Source organism: Anthonomus grandis, chromosome 9 (assembly GCF_022605725.1).
Source record: "Anthonomus grandis grandis chromosome 9, icAntGran1.3, whole genome shotgun sequence".
NCBI lineage: Eukaryota > Metazoa > Arthropoda > Insecta > Coleoptera > Curculionidae > Anthonomus > Anthonomus grandis.
Window position 1 is genome coordinate 13888607 of NC_065554.1, and position 20339 is coordinate 13908945.

The window sequence follows — 20339 nt, forward strand, 5'->3', positions numbered from 1 at the left end:
AAAAAGATGTTTAAATCGAAGAAAAAATGCACACATAAGATTCCACAAAAATCAAATAGATTCAGTTCGAGTTCGGAGTCAGAAGGTGAGATGGTTTTAAAAAGCGATGGCGAAGAAGACAATTTTGATGAAAATGAATGCGTTGGATATCTGGAAAACTACTTTGCAACTAAAAGGAAGGACGATTGGATACAGTGCGTTTCGTGTAGCCGTTGCTACATGATCAGTGTACCAGTTTCTCAAACATGTGTATGAAATGTGGCAATATGTTTAATAAGTAGGAACTAAGATCGGACGCTTTTTAGTTTTTAGAATTTTTTTATTTTATATTTCCATTTACCAGAAGTTTTATTGAGTATTTTCTGAAAAATAAAATTTGTTTTGCAATCTAGCAATATATAAGTACTATCTATTATTGAGTATTTGCCTATTTTTCTTTAATTCTTTTATGATAAGTAAAGAAAAGTCAAGATAAATGGAAAAAAAATAAACTGGCCATCTCTCCCTATCAGCAAAAATACGACCTGGCTATCTCACCCGTACAATAAGGGATAGATGGCCAATTCACATATATTTTTCTGGAATAGTTAAATTAACTAAGTAACTTAATTTACCAGTTTAATGTACCATAAACTAATCGCATATTGATTGATACACTTCTTGATGAACTTTTCTGGGTTTCAGCTTTAAATTTTATGTCGATCCGTTAAGATTTTTAAAAAGCTGGCCATCTCTCCCTGACTTACCCTATTTCCAAAAATGGCGTTGTTGATGTTGGCGCACTTTGTCCGGAATTAAATTTTAAGTATCAATATTTTATTAAAATCGCTAAAATGTTATTATAAAGTACACGTCTTATTGTAGCCTTAGGCTGCCTAATAATGGGCTTTAACTTGTAGACGCTGAAACTACTGAAAGGATTGTGAGAAAACCTTATTAAAAAAGGTCTCTTTGAGAAAAATGGACTATTTTTTTGAATCCATTATCTAAGTTTTGTGCGGAGTTCGTTAACATTTTGTTAGTATACAAATAAAACTATTCCATCTACGCTTAATGAAAACAGCAAACGCTATTCCAACATTGTCTCAAAAAATGAATCAATTTGATCAGATTGACTGCACCCTTTGGAACATTTTTCTGTTATATTTTACAAATGTGGCAATGTACGTACTACAAATTATTAAATAAAAACAAATAATTTGTTTTCGAAATTCACCGATAAGTTCCTTAAATCATTGGCAATGAACTAATTCTCAGCTATTCCGTAGTACTACAAAAAAAAACGAACCAATCCATTACAATACTAACCATAAAATAACTTCATATTATCTGACGCAGGGTAAATTATGTTTTATGATTTTTTTTTGAACATGCACAATTCTAAATAGCAAGTGACTTGCAATAAAATACTAAAAAAAGTTTACGTACCTAAAATTTCTCCTTGTTGATCATTTTTGTGCGTTCTTCGCATGTGAGTCCGTAAATGCAGTTGAGTTTTAAAAGACTTTAGGCATAGTTTGCACGTTGCAAGGTTCGTTGTGAAGTGACCAGCTAAGTGATATCTTACATAATATGGTCTTTTCGCTTTATGATTGCAAAGAGGACATTGTCGCCTTATGGCCATGTCATGTATACCTTCGATGTGTGTAATCATGTCAACACACTGGACGAACACACTTTCACAACCATTAAATGGACAATGATACACTAAAAAAAAAGTTTTTTAAGCCAACACTTTTCCACGCCCAGATTTCTTAACTTACATCCAGTTAAGTCGTTTGGTGTAAAGTGCACTGCGAAACGATGTTTTTTTAAATTAGGTAATGATGTTGCTTCGTAGGAACACAGATTGCATCTAAACTCGAAAGTTCTTCGGTTATAAGCGTCAAGGGCGTTTCTTAACTCAGTGGGATGCATATTATCAATGTGTCGATCAATATCAGTTTTACTTAAATTGAAGAAAAATTGGTTTAAATCTTTTAATATAATAAGAATAATTGAATATTACTTACTCATTACACGTAAAATTGCAAAGCATGCATACTTTATGCAAATACATGTGGTGTGCTTTTAGTTCTTCAGGTTTATTTGAGGCAAAACTACAAAAAGTACATTCGTGAAGTGTCTTTTCAATTTTAACAATCAGTTTTTTGCGGCATAGTAGTTGAGGAACATTCCTCTCAAGCTTTATCACTAATTTTCGGCGTTTTGACAGAATTTCCTCTTTTACTTGATCTGGTGTTAGTTTTCGTTTTAGGACTTCGTTTCCTCGTGATGGAATATTGATAATCACGTCTGTAGGCGGCGCCTCAGGATTTTCTGATAGTTTGGTAGTTGAAGGCAGGATACCTATAAAAGGAATTTTTATTTATGTAACTGAGTGCGAGAATGAAAGCCTACAAAACTTTAACAGTACTCTATAATTTTTTGTTCATAAAATAACTTGTTTCAATGTAAAAATTATTATTGTTTATTTTACCATTATAGTACTAAAAGACGAAGCAAATGTTTCTCTATAAATTTATTATTATCAGAAAATATTAAGATTCACGACCTATATGGTTAATAAATAATAGAAAGCATTTGTAATATTTTCGAGCATATTCGAAGTTTGTTTTTTCCAACTTTTTTATCTGCTGCTGCCCATATTAGTTTTGCTTATTTTTTACTTTTCGATTCGATCCTGAGACCACACAATCAAAATTTGCCCACGGTGCCACCAGGGTCGGCATAATATTCGGAGTATGTTTTGGCATCTTATTCTTATTCTCCTCTTTAGTTCGAAAAGTTAAGAAACAGTATTTTCAGAACTCCAAATAAAAAAAGATTTAAGGAGTATCCATTATGTCAAACTTGAAAGACATTATAGGCAATATCTGAAAATTTATTGACTATCTTATATTTGCCTAATAATGTAAACATATTCAATCATTGAATATGGAATAATTAGTAGCTATTTAGACAGGGCCTTTATAGCACAAAAAAGAGGAGTCAGAACCGTCCAGAACTTTGATTCAAGTCGTATCAGACGGCTTAAAACTCTCACTGTTCATTAAAGTTTTTAGAAGTTCCTAATAACGTTAAACAGCAAACAAGAATGCTTTAAAAAATTTGGTAAAGCAATTATTGATATAAATTAAAATATACACTGTTCAAAAATTTATATTAACTATAATCCTGCTAGTTTTCAAGATTTCTGCTGTACTTTGGTCTTACTTTATTTTATTCACATATGATCTGTAGGTCTACAGAATAGCTGTTCAACTTGTCATTTTAAATTGTATCAATTTCTAATTAAAAGGTGATGATGAATGATCTACACTCCCTCCTTTATTTATATTGTTTTTATATATATTTATTTGTTTAGATGTAGGTATGCAATTATGGTTTTCTTTAAACAAAAATATTTGTGTAATTATAAAAGTTTTTTTTACTCTGTATAATTCATTTTACTTAAGTAATTTTAGGCGATTTTTATGTTCAATTGTATTTTAATGTAAATCTTTTTCATGAATATAGAATAATTTTTAATTTGAATTAGTTTATCGATATTTTCCGCTCTTCTCATGTAACTTATAATAATTCTTGTAGTCTATTAGATGTGATAATAAGCAGTAAAGTGCTCTCCGTTAAAAGATGCGACTCAATACCAATTTCAACTGTGATTTCTGATCATTGTCTTATTTATGCTATTTTTAATTTTAGTACAGAAAAAATTAAAGCCAAGTTACCAGAAGTGGTAACTGCCTTCAGTACTATCGTAATTTAAACAATTTTACTAAACACGCTATCATACGCGAGAAAAATGATTATTTTCCCAACTTATCTAAAACTTCTGGAAAGCCCTTTTGGGATACAGTAAAGAAGTGAAATATTATACAAAGAAAAAATGATTACAATATACCTGCCGCATTATCTGAAGCAAATGTACTCAATGACTTCTTTGCTACTTCTAATAAATTGAATGACACTAAAAAAAATTCCTTTTATCAAAATAACAAAGCTTTCAATTTCCCCAATTCACTAAATTTTAATCTTATAGACGGGACCACTTTAAAAGATATTATAGCATCAATTGGTACTAATTCAGTAGGTCATGATGGAATAGCAATAAGAGATGTTGTTGCTTGTTTTCCATTTTGTAGCAGACCGCTACTCAATATTATTAATTCCTGCATCTTAGAAAATCAATTTCCAGACTTGTGGAAAAAGGCTATCATTAAACCATTTGCAAAAGTCTCAAACCCTAAAGAAGCTAAAGATCTACGCCCTATTAGTATTTTACCAGTTTTGTCTAAGGTTCTAGAGAGACACATGTATAATCAAATTACTACATTTTCAAATTCCTATAAAATTATACCTGAATGTCAATCCGGGTTTAGGAAAAATTTTAGTACATCTACTTGTCTGGTAAATCTTATGAATGATATCAGGCACTATGAAGAACAGAAACAAGTAACAGCCGTATGTTTGCTGGACTTTAGTAAGGCATTTGACACTCTAAATAATGATATGCTGCTAGCTAAATTAAATTTCTTTGGTTTGTCTAATACTTGTATTGCTTTCATGAGATCCTACCTGACCAGCAGGTTTTAATGCGTGGAGATTGATTCTCATCCCTTATACTCAAAATCTGAATTTATTCCTGTTACCACTGGGGTACCTCAGGGATCTCTATTAGGACCCTTATTATTCTCATTATACGTTGCTACAACAATACGCAGATGATTCTCAGATTTATACATCGTTCTCATTAAACTCCTTACGACACTCACAAACACAATTTAATTCCGACTTAAATAATTTACATATATATGCTAAGGCTCATAATTTGAAACTAAACCCTTCAAAATCGTGTCTCTTATTTCTAAGATCCAATAGAAATAACATAGAACATATTATTTCTCAAGACTTTGTGGTTAAAATAGACAATACAGTAGTACCGGTGGTTAATGAAGCAAAGAATTTGGGTATTATCGTCACTTACCGAGTGAAACCAAGTATTTTTTGTACAACTCTTTAATATTATCGTTGTTTGATTATAGTGATGTAATTTACAATGATGCAATTACTTCGGCAGTCTCATCTTCTATTCAAAAAGTGCATAATTCCTGTATGCGTTTTTCCTTTAATATTTGCTACAGAAGACATATTACCCCATATCTTAACAATCATTTTATTCCTTCAATGTCAAATAGACGCAAATATCACATGTACTCTTTCATATACAGAATTTTAAAGTCGGGAAACCCACCATATCTAAGAAAACTCTTCAATGTGTATGAACACAACCATAATACCAGACGGTTTAATATTTTTAGGGTTCCTCAGCATACAACAGCAGCTTTTCAAAAATCATTTAGTTACGTTGCAGTTCATTTGTGGAACAATTTGCCTCATTGTGTTAAAGATTATTCTCTTTATAAGTATAAGAAGTACATAAGAAATATGCTTATGCAGTCACAGTATGATGCCTAATAATTAAATATGTATTGAAATGAATGTCAAAAGGAATTTTTTCCAGTCTCTTTTCATTCAGGTTGTGTCATATTCATGTAGCTGTACTGGGTCAAGTCTTCACTTACATTTTCGTTTCGCATTTAACAAGATATACCTGTATCATATTCATATATATTGGATGTGTTTCCTCTCCTGCGCTTCCCTGATTCACTCGCTGCCTACCCCTGCCCTGTGTACATAAATATAAATAAATTGTATTTTTTTTTCAAGCTCTCACTATCAAAAAGTATCGAAGAAATATTAGTAGGGTTTTTTTTTAGTTTTCTTGTTATTTTGTTTCCTTTTTTGTTGCTTTTTCTTGAGGATGTATCACTTAAAAGTGCCTCTTGCAGAGGTACTTTTGAGAAACGGTTTTTATAATCGAGATGCATTCCTATTTGCTAACTTCACTTACATCATAAGTCAACAACTGTTTTGTAATTTTTGATATTGGCAAATAAACGTTTTGAATTTGAACCTATTATTTAAATGTCCCAAAAGAGAGTAACCTACAGGCGTGAAATCGGTGCTTCTTGCTGGCCATTCAATTAATACCCCTTCTTCCCATCCTTCATAACTTATCAAAACATATCTAAAGACTTACAATTAAGCTAAAATCAGAGGAGATCCTATTGAAACTATTATTTTCATTTTTTTTCAAATTACAAAGTGTCCTAACATTTCTGCAAAAAAAATAAACAAAAAGGGAAAATAAGAAGAGAATGTCAAAACATTACTCCGAATTTGTTAGAAAATGTTGCAAATGTTTTTTATTAGAAAATAGCATATTGCCAAAACATTCCAGGAGTGACCTCCTTCAATGACTATTTTTCACATAAATATTAATAAATGTATCTTTTAAACTAGTGGATTTAGACATACCATATATTTCGTGAAGGCGTATTTAAATTTTCTGTAAAAAATGTTTCGGAAAATGAATAAAAGGTAACTTACATCTATACCTTTTATATAATGCTATGATGTAGATATAAGAATATCTATAAAATAGATCTGACACAAATCTATAAAGGATTCACTTTATTTGGGGCACTTTTTGATCACGAATTATTAAGGGATTCCCTGACGTTTTTCAGATGGTGTATAATCTGTTTTAATATGTATGTGTGCCACAATGAAATAAATTAAGCATTTTTATAACTTACCTCCACTAGATTCTAGTATTTCTTCTTGAGGTTCTTGAGAAGTTGACTGTTTTTGTGAAGAAGACTGAATGGTTTCATTTACAGTATTAGGCATAAGTACTACCTCTTCATTATGTTTTGGAGAGACTCCTACTAATGCACTACTTATCATAGGATCATTATTTAAATATTCATTGTTTATTTCAGCATTTAATAGAACAGGCGAAAGACACGGAATCACAGCCTGAAGGTCCTTGGAGGTCTTTGGTACTTTACGACTGTAAGTACGAGGCGCGTAAATATGAGAACCTTTTGCAATGTGTTCATTTATATTTGCATAATTTATTTTATTTAAAAAAGCCCCTCGAAAATACCTTATTTCTTGTACTTGTCGTGGTCTATTAAAACGAATAATTGAAGGCTTATTTACTCTCCTATATAATAAATTCATTGCACTATTAGGTGTCGGTGGCTGTAGTATTGGTGGTAGAGCTGAAGTTTCAGGCATTAAATTTTTCCTGACTGTTATATATTTTGTTAAAGTTGTTTTGGAAGTTGCTGGTGGTTCTATAAGGCGTTCAGGGGGCACTACAGATATTCTTGGTTGCTCAATGGGCTTATCTAAAACTCTGTCTAAAGAAGGATTTTCAGTATCCCCTGTTGGTAATACATTAGGTGAAATAGCAGACGCATGATTTAATGGTAACGCAGTTTCAATGTTCTGCATAGCTGGAAAGACATTTTTTTTATTTAAAATGGACCCATTTACTTTTTCCAAGTAGTTTTCAATACGTTCAGTAGTCCATTTCTTGTGTAGTAAAGCATCTTGCATTTGATTCCGGATCACGTCATAAAGATCAACGTTTTCTGTTTTATTGGTTTTAACAACATAGTTTTGAATAGCCTTTTCAACTCTAAGGCACCGATTCTTAAAATTGTGCAACATTATTAAATGTTTTAGGCATGGTTCACAGACTGAAGACGAATCTGTCACATATAGGTCCTAAGAAAAGAAATATTTGTTAATAAGTGGTGTTTACTAAAGGATTTATTAGGAATACCTCTTTAAAAAAATAGAAGGATAAGAATGTGCAAAAAAAATATCTGATGTTTTATAATGATAATTATAATAATTATAATATTTTATATATATAACTAATGTATTTTCAGCACTTTTTTGTCATTAATGAATGTCATTACTCACATCAAATTAATTAACAAGTCATCAGTCAGAAGAGTGTGTAACCTTAGATTCTCAAAAGAAATGAAACTTATAATCCAATGATTTCTGGCACTTATCAATATCATAAATGTCAAAAAGTTGTTATTAAAAAGATCGAAGTTTTAATGATAATTTTAATGGTATAGTTAATCTTAAGTGTGAATGTCCCGAAATCAAGGTCTCAAAAGGACAGTTCAAAAGTAAGCTGCAACACAATATAATTACCAATTATGCTATACGCCATATGAATATGTCTGATAAATGAACAGTGTAGTAAACTACAAGTAAATAATCAAAAAGGTTTTGATGTATTTTAGAATTGGGTGATCATTTACTAAAATAAAGATATAGGTCAAATGTCAAATTATTTTTTGTTTTTCATAGAACATGAAAAACAGACATAATGTATTAGAAATATTATGCAAGAAACCAATACAGAAAGAAAGGAATAAAGTAAAAGTAAACTAGCAAAGAGAAAAATACATTAATAAAAATACATCAGAAAGAGAAGAAATATTTACTGCAATCAATCAATCAATATATCCTTTATTGTCATAAAAGTAAATTTGTTGACAAAGCTGTAAAAAAGAAAAACATATACACAAACATGTAAAAAGGTTATTTAGCATGCTATGGTCCATCATCCTAAAGGCATTCTGCTTCCATGAATATGGTTTATGTTCGGGACAGTATTATTTTCCCTTAATTTCATATTTAGTTTAAGTGTAGTGGCAACAGCGCTCATCTGTCAATCTATTTATAATTACGCGCTGTTATTTCCCCGCTCCCCGGACAATAAGTTAGTCGTCTATTGTCATCGATTCGGTAACGATTAAGTAACGTCGCGCGGCCACCGTGTTTTGGCCCTCTGTAATCATGCGGTTACTACTCATGTAAATTTTAAGTTTAATGTTTGTTAAATACTCCCAATAACTGTGTAAGAAGTGTTTATTTGTTTTCTTTATCATTTATAACTCAAGTATGAATAAATTACGTAGTTTTAAGAGTTTGAGGAATTCGTAGTTTATCATTTGCCCTGTATCCGAGTATTTTAAGTGGGTAAAGCAGCTAAGACGGGTAGTTTTAGCTGGCCCCCACATTTTGGCGACCGTGACAGGACCTCGGCTTACAGTGGCAAATCGACGCTTGAGTTTTCACAGTTAAGAGACGTGGTTTTGACTAGTTACCATGGATCAGGAACTAGAAGCTCAGAAAAAGGCTCGAAAAGTTTACCGTGGATCTTTCACGAGAACAGCCAATGAACTCACGAATTTGTTAGATGGCCCCCGTTCGGAGGAAAATAATGAGGCTATTCGTGTTTTATGGGAGACTTTAAAACCGAAAGCAGAAGATTTAAAAGTGCGGGATAGTGCGATTTTTAAGAGTTTATTGGAGGACGCATCGGAAGATGAACTTTCTACCGAGGTGGACAGTTGTGATATGTATATCAAACGGTTTTGTGAACTGAACCTAAGGTGTGAAAAACTTTTCGTGGATGCCGATTTAGAGTCTAGTACCCGTATTGTGCCTAGTGTAAATTCGATGACAGGAGAAAGTCAAGGTAAGCGAAAATTTAAATTACCTCGCATCGAGTTAAAACCTTATGATGGTAGTGTTCAGGGGTGGTTGTCTTTCTGGAGCCAGTTCCAGAAAATCCATAGTGACTCTGACATTGATGACCATGACAAAATCGAGTATTTGTGGCAGACGACAATCCCAGGAAGTCGAGCAAGACAGCTTGTTGAAAGTTTTCCAGTTGTAAGCGAGAATTATGTCAAAATTATTGATTGTATGCAAAGTAGGTTCGGCAATAAAGACATGCAGATTGAGGTCTATATCAGGGAACTTCTTAAATTAATTTTGGGTAGCGCTACTGGAAAACAAAAGGTGGATATTACTATGCTCCATGATAAAATTGAGACACAATTGCGGGCACTCGAGACTTTGGGTATTACAACGGAAAGTTGTTCAGCTTTACTTTTTCCGTTGATTGAGTCATGTTTACCTCCAGATTTGCTTCGAGTTTGGCAGCGTTCACCCTTTTCAGTAACCAGTGTTCCAAGCGATGTCCCTGATGATCCTGGTGGTTCTGTGTTAGAGTTGAGGTTAAAAGGTCTAATGAAATTCCTCAGTAGTGAGGTGGAGAATGAACAGAGGATTAGTTTGGCCGCAGACGGTTTTGGTTTGACGGAACGTATGTCAGATGTCAGATTGTGTTCTAATGCCGATAATTTTAAGAAAAGAAAGTCTGTTAGAGGTGACATAGTTTCCACTGCCGCGGGTCTTGTAAATTGCGATGCTGCCAGTTGTATTTTTTGTGGCGGATCTCATGAAAGTGCCTCTTGCTTCAAAGCCAATAAAATGTCACTAGAGGAAAAGAAAAATATTTTGTCCAGTAAGAAAGCTTGCTTCCGTTGCTTGAAAGTGGGTCATCAATCTCGAAGGTGTAGAGGGCGTTTCAATTGTGTTGTTTGTGAAAAATCCCACCTTGTTTTGATGTGTCCTAGTCTGTCAGTCAATCAAGTCGCTTCCAAACAGGAAAAATGCTATAATGGTGGTCAAAGCAGTGACGTTCGAGAAGAGAGAACTGTTGTACGTGATCAGACGTTGGCGAATTACACTAACACTTATGTATTTTTGCAAACCCTTCGAGTCCAACTAAAAGGTTTAAATGGGTACAAGACAGTGAGGGCGTTAGTGGATAGTGGTTCCCAGAGGAGTTATATTTTGAAGTCAACAGCTGCTCAACTCGAATATAAATCCAAGCGCTCTGAAAAGGTGATTCATTGTTTATTTGGAGGTAGAGAGGCAGGTTATGACCATCAATGCTATGATATTACATTAAGTGGTGAAAACTTTGTGTTTTCCATGGAGGCTCTGGATCAGCCTATTATATGTAGTAATATACCTCCAATATTTAGTGGTCAATGGTCAGATGAACTGGCAGACCTAGGTATTCAACTTTCCGATTCCCAAGATGCCGGGCCCATAGAGCTATTGTTAGGAGCAGATGTAGCTGGTATTTTGTATAAGGGAAATCAAAAGTCTTTGTCTTGTGGTCTGATGGCGATTGAGACTAGGTTGGGATGGACTGTCATAGGAAAGGTTGTAACTAATGTGAAGAGAAATATAGGTGCTGCTATGACAACTCTAAATCTCTTTGTGAAGGATGCCTCTATAGAACAACTTTGGGAACTGGATACTCTCGGTATTAAGGAGCCTACGGAGCAGAGAACTAAAGAAGAAATGGCGATGGCAGCTAAGGAGCTATTTCTTGAAACAGTTCGCATCAACGATGAAGGGCGATATGAGGTTAGATTACCGTGGGTTGATGGACACCCTCCCCTTCCTTCTAATTACTGTCTGGCTCAAAAGAGATTGAAGTCCAATATTACCAAACTAAGACGAGATGGACTTTTTCAACAGTGTGACCAAGTGTTTAAAGAGTGGGAAGCAGAGAAAATTATCGAACGGATTAACCCGGAAGTGCACGTTAATAAAGGTCATTACCTTCCGCACCGGGTAGTAATCAAAGACAGCAGTATGACCACAAAGTTGAGACCGGTATTTGATGCATCTGCGCATGAGAAGAACAAACCGTCACTTAACAATTGTCTAGAGAAGGGTTTGAATCTTGTGGAGTTGATACCGTCGCTGCTTTTAAGATTTCGAGAATATAAACTAGGAGTTATAGCGGACATCCGCAAAGCTTTCCTGCAAATCAGCGTGCATGAAAATGATCGTGATTTTTTAAGGTTCCTGTGGGAAGATGATCAGCACAATGAGGTTATTTTTAGATTCAGGAGAGTTGTATTTGGAGTGAATAGCAGTCCTTTTCTATTAGGTGTGACATTAGAGTATCATCTTGAGCAATTCCTCAGAAAAGGTGACAGAAGCAGTTCTTATTCACGAGACACTATTGAGAGATTACGGCACAGCTTTTATGTGGACAATTGTGTCACAAGTGTGCCAGATGGTGACACTTTAGCTATCTTTATTCGCGAGTCTGTGGCAATCATGGCAGAAGGACAATTCGAATTGAGAGGGTGGGAGCACACGAGAATTGGTAATTTAGAAAAAGAATCTGTTCCCTGCCCTGTACTTGGTTTAATTTGGCATCCCGACCAAGATGTTCTAACTCTTAATCCAGGTTTTTTGGAAATTGATGTTGACAATTTAGTGGTCACTAAGAGAGAAATTCTATCGTTAACTCAGAAAGTGTTTGATCCCATAGGATTTACGTCAGCAGCAGTATTGCTTCCCAAATTATTATTGCAGAAACTGTGGGTAAAGCAACTGACTTGGGATGAAACAGTGGATGAGGAGTATGCACAAGTTTTTAAACGCTGGGTGCGAGAACTACCATATCTGATGCAAATACGAATTGCAAGATGGACTTTGACTGGTGGGAGCAATATACAAGATGTCAGCATACATACCTTTTGTGACGCTAGCAAGGATTCTTATGCATGTGCGATTTTTTTGAGAGTGGTTGTGCACCAAAAAGTCAATGTTTTTCTGTTAGCAAGTAAAGCTAGGGTATCACCACTAAAGAAAATGACGATACCAAGGCTTGAGCTTTTGGCCGCAGTAATAGGTGCAAGACTTTTTAAGAATGTCAGAGAAAATCTCAATACTACCGCACATTGTTATTTTTGGAGCGATTCATCTACGGTAATATCGTGGATACAAAGAAAAGATCAATGGGGAACATTCGTCTGGAATAGGGTTATGGAGATCCGAAAGCTAACCATAGCGGAACATTGGAGACATATACCAGGGGCTTGTAATCCCGCAGATCTGCCTTCCCGGGGTTGTTTTCCAAAGCAATTATTTGAAGCTAAATGGTGGGAGGGACCTACGTGGCTCTATCAGGAACCAGACCAATGGCCTTTGGAAAACCCAAACTACAATGAAGAGGAGATTTTACAGGAGCGACGAAAACAGCTGGTATTAGCCCTTGCTGATTTAAATATCCAGAGTGAATGGAATTTATCCTACTTTTCGAATTATCACAAGACAATACGGATGCTTGGTTGGATTCTCCGGTTTTGTTATAACATCACGCATTCAGATAATAAGAAAAGCGGTGAGTTAAGTGCTGAAGAATTTACGGCTGCCGAGACCTTGGCATTTAAATTGATCCAGCAAGAGTGTCTTTTGGGAGAGGATGATAAAAATATCAGCAATCTTCAACCATTTTATGATGAAAAGGGAGTGCTTAGATTGAAATCAAGAGTGTCTAACAGGGAAGATACTGAATATTTCCGATTTCCCGTTATTTTGCCTGCCAAGCATCCTTTAGTACAGAGTTTGATTTGGTTCGAGCATACGAAGTCTTGCCATGTTAGAACCCAAGGTCTACTGAGTCTCTTACGAGAAAAATATTGGATTATGGGAGGAAGACGTAGTATTCGAAGTGTCATATCCAGATGTGTAGTGTGCAAACGACAGCATGGAAAACCCTTGGTTGTTCAATCACCACCGTTACCTCTGGATCGAGTGCGTTTGGCAGTTCCATTTGAGATCACCGGCGTGGACTTTGCTGGCCCGTTATTCCTGAGAACTGGACAAAAAGCGTGGTTGTGTCTTTTCACATGTGCGGTGTACCGCGCGGTTCATTTGGAGTTATGCACGTCGCTTTCGACCGCGGGGTTTTTGCAAGTGTTTCGTCGTTTTGTAGCTCGGCGCGGTAGACCTAAAAAGATTTATAGCGACAACGGGACTAATTTCGTTGGTGCGGAAAACGCTTTATCGGCTCTTGATTGGGACTCGATTTTACGCGATACCAGTGTGCAACGTATCGTTTGGAAGTTTAACCCCCCGACAGCGGCGTGGTGGGGTGGGTTTTGGGAACGGTTGATTGGAGTTCTTAAACAGCTATTACGGAAAATGTTGGGTCACGCGTGTTTGGACTTTGAACAATTGTTAACCTTGGTTTGTGACTGTGAAGCTGTTGTCAATGCTCGACCGTTAACATATTGTTCCGAGGATTCCACGGACTTGGCTCCTCTTACTCCATCTTTGTTTTTGCGCGAACAAACCGACTGGGGTTTACCTGACTGTGATTCTGTTGACCGCGCTTCCTTGTGTCGCAAAGCAAGGCATATCCAACGTTTGCGAGATGATTTACGCGCGCGATTTCGCACCGAATATATGGGACAATTGAAGTTACTATCCAAAAACGCAAAGTGCAGTCCAGTCCGGATCGGAGATGTAGTGCTAATCGGTAATGACAATTCTAAGAGAACGGACTGGCCAATGGGTAAGGTTAGTGAACTTTTATCGGGTAAAGATGGTCAAGTGCGTTTAGTGCGGTTAGAAACTCCCAGAGGTGAATTGTTGAGACCCCTGCAACGACTTTACCCGCTGGAGTGTATTACTATGGAGCGAGATGTGGAAGCAACTCCTGGTCCTGAATCCACTACACCAGAAGCGTTCCAAGACAGTGAGGAGGCGAGTGGAAGAACCGAGGATGTGTTGAACAGGTCGGCTGAGGCAGTGAAAGTGACTCGGTGTGGACGTGTCAGCAAAATACCTGCGAGGTATTTGTGATTTTCTTGACTGACTGTAAGTAGACTGTAGTATAATAATAGTTTATTGCTGACTGTCTCTCCTGAGTTGTGAGAAATCTTTATGTGAAAATATTTCTCAGGTGGGAGAATGTTCGGGACAGTATTATTTTCCCTTAATTTCATATTTAGTTTAAGTGTAGTGGCAACAGCGCTCATCTGTCAATCTATTTATAATTACGCGCTGTTATTTCCCCGCTCCCCGGACAATAAGTTAGTCGTCTATTGTCATCGATTCGGTAACGATTAAGTAACGTCGCGCGGCCGCCGTGTTTTGGCCCTCTGTAATCGTGCGGTTACTGATGTAAATTTTAAGTTTAATGTTTGTTAAATACTCCCAATAACTGTGTAAGAAGTGTCTATTTGTTTTCTTTATCATTTATAACTCAAGTATGAATAAATTACGTTCTGAGTTCGAGGAATTCGTAGTTTATCATTTGCCCTGTATCCGAGTATTTTAAGTGGGTAAAGCAGCTAAGACGGGTAGTTTTAGCTGGCCCCCACAGTTTACCTATACCGGTAAAACCAACAACATCCCCATTCTTCAGAAATACTCCTCCAAGACTCTGAACCAAAACATACAAAGCTAATGTAATGTCAAGAGTATCAATATGTATAACACAAACAGATATTATTCACTCTCGAAAATACAATTTTATTAAATGTAAAACTGTAAAAAAAAAATGAATCACAGAAATAAATTAGGTGAAATGATATTGTGTAAAAAATATAAAGAATATACCTAAAGTCCTGCAAGAAAAAGGTAAAAATGACTAAAATCTGACAAAAATTCAGTTATTTCATAATAGCCCTTTGCAACTAAGAATTTTTTAACATGTTTTCTAAAAAGTCTCCAGCTACCTAAACCTTTCAAATCTGCAGGAATATGATTATAGAGTTTTTTACCATCAAATATAAAAGTTCTTTTGATCAGTGAACTTGTAGGCATAGGCAAGAGCACATCAGTAGCTCGCCTATTAGTTGTGTTCACATTTCAAAATTTCTTATGAACGAGGCAAACAGATTCCAATATAAATAAGGCAGGAAGGGTTAGGATTTTATGAGTGATAAATAGCTGTTTGCAAGACTCTCTCATACTCACATTACACAGACGTCGGACCGCTCTGTTTTGCAAAACAAAAACACTATTAAATAAATAATGTGTGCATGCACCCCCAGAAACACAAACCATACCTTAAATGGGACTCAATTAAAAAAAAATGAACATACATCCTATAGGTTTCCTGCAAGGCAAGAGTCAACCATGCATGGAAGGAAGTAGATGGAATAAAAAGAGTTATTTCTTAGGTGTCCTAAGTTATGAAATTACTTGGTCGAATCCTAAAGGATTTTCCAGGGGATTCATCTTAGACAAATAACAATTTATTAAGAAAAACATTGATCAGAAAAAATGTAGATCCATAGTAGAGTAAGAAAACTTGGCAGAAAACGTTTCCATATTTAACAATCCAAAATTAAACCTATGATGCCCAGCAGGAAAGGGAAGAAAACAACTGTTAGAAAAAAATTATTGATGCAATACAGCCCAGTTGAGTAATAGAGCTACTACTACTCTACTACTTCTACTCCGATATTGGAGCCTGTATACAATGTCGATTTCAGATATCTTCTTGGCCCTAGTAGGTAACAAATTAAATGGTCAAAATTATTTGTCATTATTGGAATCCAATAAGAAAAAACCTAAAGAATCCTTCAAGATATTGGTCTAAATTAAAGAAAATGGAAAGTATTTAGAAAGACCGGAACAAGAACAAGGACATGAAGGTTGAACAAGAAAAAATTTGTTGTGTATAAGACTAAATGTGGATGATCGAGCATAATGAAATAAAATATAATACAGGGTGTTTCAGAACTATGGGATAAATAGGATCTGCTGCATTTATTTTTACCTTTTGTACATGATACCATAACAACAATTGTTTAAAATCAACGCTTATCAATGTCAATTCTCAATGTCATGTTTAAAAATTTTATAGCTTACAATTTTTAAACATTTTTTTTATTTTATTTATTTATTTATTTATTCATCAACGTATATAACATTTCAAGTACTTATTAATAATTAACAGTAGTCTTAAGTAAAAACTATAATACTAATAAACAATACTGTGCTAAACCTAATAAACACTAATAAACAATACTGTGCTAACCCTAGCTGACGACTTAAATTTATTTAAAGATGTACTGAAAAAATCAAGATCTTTTGCAAATCTATTCACTGTAGAAGCTATTCTATTTATAGGACTGTTTAGTAGATAGGATGTTCTGCAAAAGGGAATGTGGAGAAGCGCCTGACCTCGTGTTGTGTAAGAAGATACATGCAAAGAGAAAAGGCACAGACATTCCGGACTTCTAACAATACCATTCAGAACCTTAAACGCAAAGCAAACATCAAAGAACTGCCTTCTACTTGATAAGGAGTTTATGCTCAGGTAGGACATGGTCTCTGAACAGGTAAGATCCAGGCCTGACTTCATAAGAGTATATCTGGCAAACCTGATAAACTTGTGCTGGATATTTTCAAGCCTCTCAATGTGAATCAGAAAATGAGGTGACCAAACAATATTGGAGAATTCGAGAAGAGATCTCACCAGGCAAATATATAGTGTCTTCAATGCTGACACATTAGTAAAGTCTTTGCAAGATCTTTTAATAAAACCAAGCAGTTTATTAGCTCTATTTACAGTATTTTCGAGGTGGTGGGAGAAAGTAAGACTCGGGTCCAGAAAGACACCCAAATCCTTGACTGAGTCAAGCTCCTTCAAGAGGATACCATCAATAACATATTGACAAGGAGGGGAGACCCTTAAACGAGTAAACCTCATAAACCCACATTTCTTAACATTCAATGACATTTCATTCGACTTACACCAGGAAAACACTCTGTTTATATCTCTCTGAAGCACCATGTGATCCTGAGAGAAGGAAATCCGCCGAAAAATTTTCAAATCATCAGCGAAGAGCAAAAACTCAGACTCCAGTAGGGAGCCGAGGTGATTGATAAGGAGACTGAATAACAATGGTCCCAAATGGGAGCCCTGAGGGACCCCTGAAGTTGTCAAAAATGGGTTGGACAAAAAACCACCAATTTTAACACGCTGCTCTCTATCCATCAGATAAGACTTGATCCAAAGTAAAAGAGAACCGCTGATGCCGAGATCTGAAATATGAGAGATAAGAATATTATGGTTGACCCTATCGAAGGCTTTACTAAAGTCCGTGTATATCGCATGTGTTTCATTACCGTCGGCAAAAGATTTGAAGATATAGTTGCTAAAAACAAACAAGTTTGTATCCACAGAACGACCTCTGGTGAATCCATGCTGTTGATCTCCAATTATTTCCTGAAATGTGCCAGATAGAACCACCTCTACACAGTGCTCGAACAGCTTAGGAATTGCAGAGAGGATACTAATGGGACGATAGTTAGTTATGTCACTCTTGTTCCCAGATTTATAAATAGGACATACATGAGATAGCTTCCAGTTCTCTGGAAAAGTTCCAGAAGTTAGGGACAAATTGAAAATATGAAAAAGTGGAAGGAAAAGGGAATGGCTGCATTCTTTCAAAAGCCTGTTTGGAATTCCATCGGGACCCGCTCCGTTTCTGCTGTCCAGTTTAGCTAATGCTGTTTCAATTGTAGTAGCACTAAGGAACACGTGGTTGATATGGTTAAATTTACATGAGGTATCGAGACCGTCAGAGGCATTAGAAGGGTTAGTATGCTTGTTAAATACAGATAAAAAGTGGGTGGCAAAGAGATTTGCAATAGAAATACCAGTATCGGCCCTGAGATCATGAAGGAACATCTCATCTGGAACGGTAGAATCGCTTTGATTGGACTGAAGTCTTACAAATTTCCAAAAGGTCTTGCTATCGTTCTCTATTGCATTTTCGGCTCTCTCAATGTAGTGTCTGTAGCATTCACTAGATAATGAACGACATTCTGAGCGCAGAACACTAAAACTTAAGTAATCAGTATTCGATCCTGACTGTCTGTACCTTCTATGTGCTATTTTTTTCTGAATAACTAGACTTTTTAGTTCTCTAGAAAACCATGGTGGATAATGTTTCTTGGGAGAGTGTTTTTTTATTGGCACAAACAGATTCAAACAATCATAAACAACAGAATAGAAGTTTGCAACAGTGGTATTTAAGTTATAGTTAACAATTATAGACATCCAGTTGTATGTAGAAAAGTAGTTATTTATAGACACAAAATCTGCTTGATTAAAGTTGTAAAAATATGTTATAGGTAGTTCCAGGTAATTGGACTTACTATTGGGTACTTGCAGCTCAAGAGCAGGATGGTAAGGATCTGACCCGACTAAACCATTACATTTAGTTGTTAAAGTGGAATGAAAAGTTGAAAAGCAAAGGTCAAGAATTGTTCCATGATCATTAACCACTGCATTGAGCTGCATTAAACCTAGAAAAGTGAATGTGTCACATAAAAGATTTTCTTCATCAGATGTAACATTATTTGGGGTTAAGCCGTAATGATCATCACTAGGTAACCATGAAATATTAGAAAGGTTAAAGTCACCAACAATAAGAACATTATTAAAGCTCTCGCAAGCTTTGGTAACAGAGGCACAATGCGCTGCATACACAGATAGATCCATGGAAGGAGGGACATAAATGCAGCCAATGCAATAATCCTCGCCATCACCAAGACGCACAGAGATCCAGATTTCTTCAAGTGAATTGTCAGTTGTTGGCAAACGATGGGATTTTAGGGTGTTGCTCACTGCTAGGAGCACACCCCCGCCTCTACTTTTTAAACTGTTACTAGTGTTGTGGTCCGTTCTATACACACAGTAGTTGGAGCTAAGGAATTCACCGTCGTTGACTGTAGGATCCAGCCAAGTTTTTAGTTAGGGCAAGAATGTGGTAGTCTTCTTATTTATTGCTAATGGAAAACTTTACCAATCAAGAATTGGCGGATATGCATTTGGCATACGGAGCAACAAACTGTAATGCACGAGCAGCATCGCGGTTATAATAATATCATGAACGTTATCCCGAACGACAGCATCCTGGATACAAAAAGTTTATTGCGGTTCATCGGCGGCTCGCTGAGACAGGCATGTTTAAGACCAAGATGCATGATACTGGTGTTGATCGAACCGTAAGAACGGTTGAATTTGAAGAAGAGGTGCTTCAGCGAGTTGCAGATGAACCATCAAATAGCACACGTGACGTCGCTTACAAGTACGCAAGTATTTGGCTCAGCTGTTTGGGCACCGTTGGATTGCCAGAGGTGGAGCAGTTTCTTGGCCTCCTAGGTCACCCAATTTAACGTCGCTCGATTTTTTCTTGTGGGGACATGTAAAGTCTGTAGTCTACAAAACTCCAGTAGAATCAGAGCTAGACTTTGGACGAATAACAGCAGCATTTGAAATCATTCAAAATGAGGATCAAATCTTTAGTGTAGTCTGCCGAAATCTTGTTTAAATTGGTGTATTGAGGTTGGAGGAAGACATTTTGAACAATTGTTGTGATGGTATCATATACATAAGGTAAAAATGAATGCATCAGATCCTATTTAGGTAATTAATATTTTTTCTAAATTTAAACGCGTCTTAGGGCCGTAGTGGCTTAGTGACACATTTCCGGACATGGGTTCCTATACTCAAATGGATTTTACTGTTGCACTGGACAACCCCTAGAAGTTTGATCCCATAGTTCTGAACCACCCTGTATAAAAAAAAGTGGATGATTTAAACGATAATTTTTATGAGTGCTAGTAAATTCAAATTTATGGAAGAAAATTGGACTTGATACAAATAAAAATTGTATTGACCAGCCTCAGAGAATTTTGCACAAAATGAGGAGGATGATTTTACAAATCTTGATGAAAACTTGATTATCAGCCAAATT

The 20339-nt window shown here is 35.8% G+C and overlaps 2 protein-coding genes across 9 annotated transcripts in view; one reads left to right on the plus strand and one right to left on the minus strand.

Annotated features, from left to right (window-relative positions):
- The window catches only part of LOC126740106 (fatty acid-binding protein, adipocyte), a 484513-nt gene that overhangs the window by 159084 nt on the left and 305090 nt on the right, over positions 1–20339 (plus strand). Inside the window, exon 1 of one of the 2 annotated variants that reach the window (XM_050446012.1) lies at positions 4754–4757. The exons of the other annotated variant lie outside the window; for it this stretch is intronic. The gene's annotated coding sequence lies outside the window, so the exon portion shown is untranslated. Of the gene's footprint in view, positions 1–4753; positions 4758–20339 lie in introns of those variants that run through there. 2 annotated transcript variants of the gene reach the window in all.
- The window catches only part of LOC126740091 (uncharacterized), a 46227-nt gene that overhangs the window by 24086 nt on the left and 1802 nt on the right, over positions 1–20339 (minus strand). For all 7 annotated transcript variants that reach the window (XM_050445971.1, XM_050445969.1, XM_050445973.1 and 4 more), the window contains exons 2-5: positions 6663–7644; positions 2013–2349; positions 1764–1948; positions 1429–1707 (exon numbers count right to left, since the gene is read on the minus strand). In XM_050445971.1, the coding sequence (XP_050301928.1) occupies positions 1429–1707; positions 1764–1948; positions 2013–2349; positions 6663–7644 (1783 nt within the window). The remainder of the gene's footprint in view (positions 1–1428; positions 1708–1763; positions 1949–2012; positions 2350–6662; positions 7645–20339) is intronic.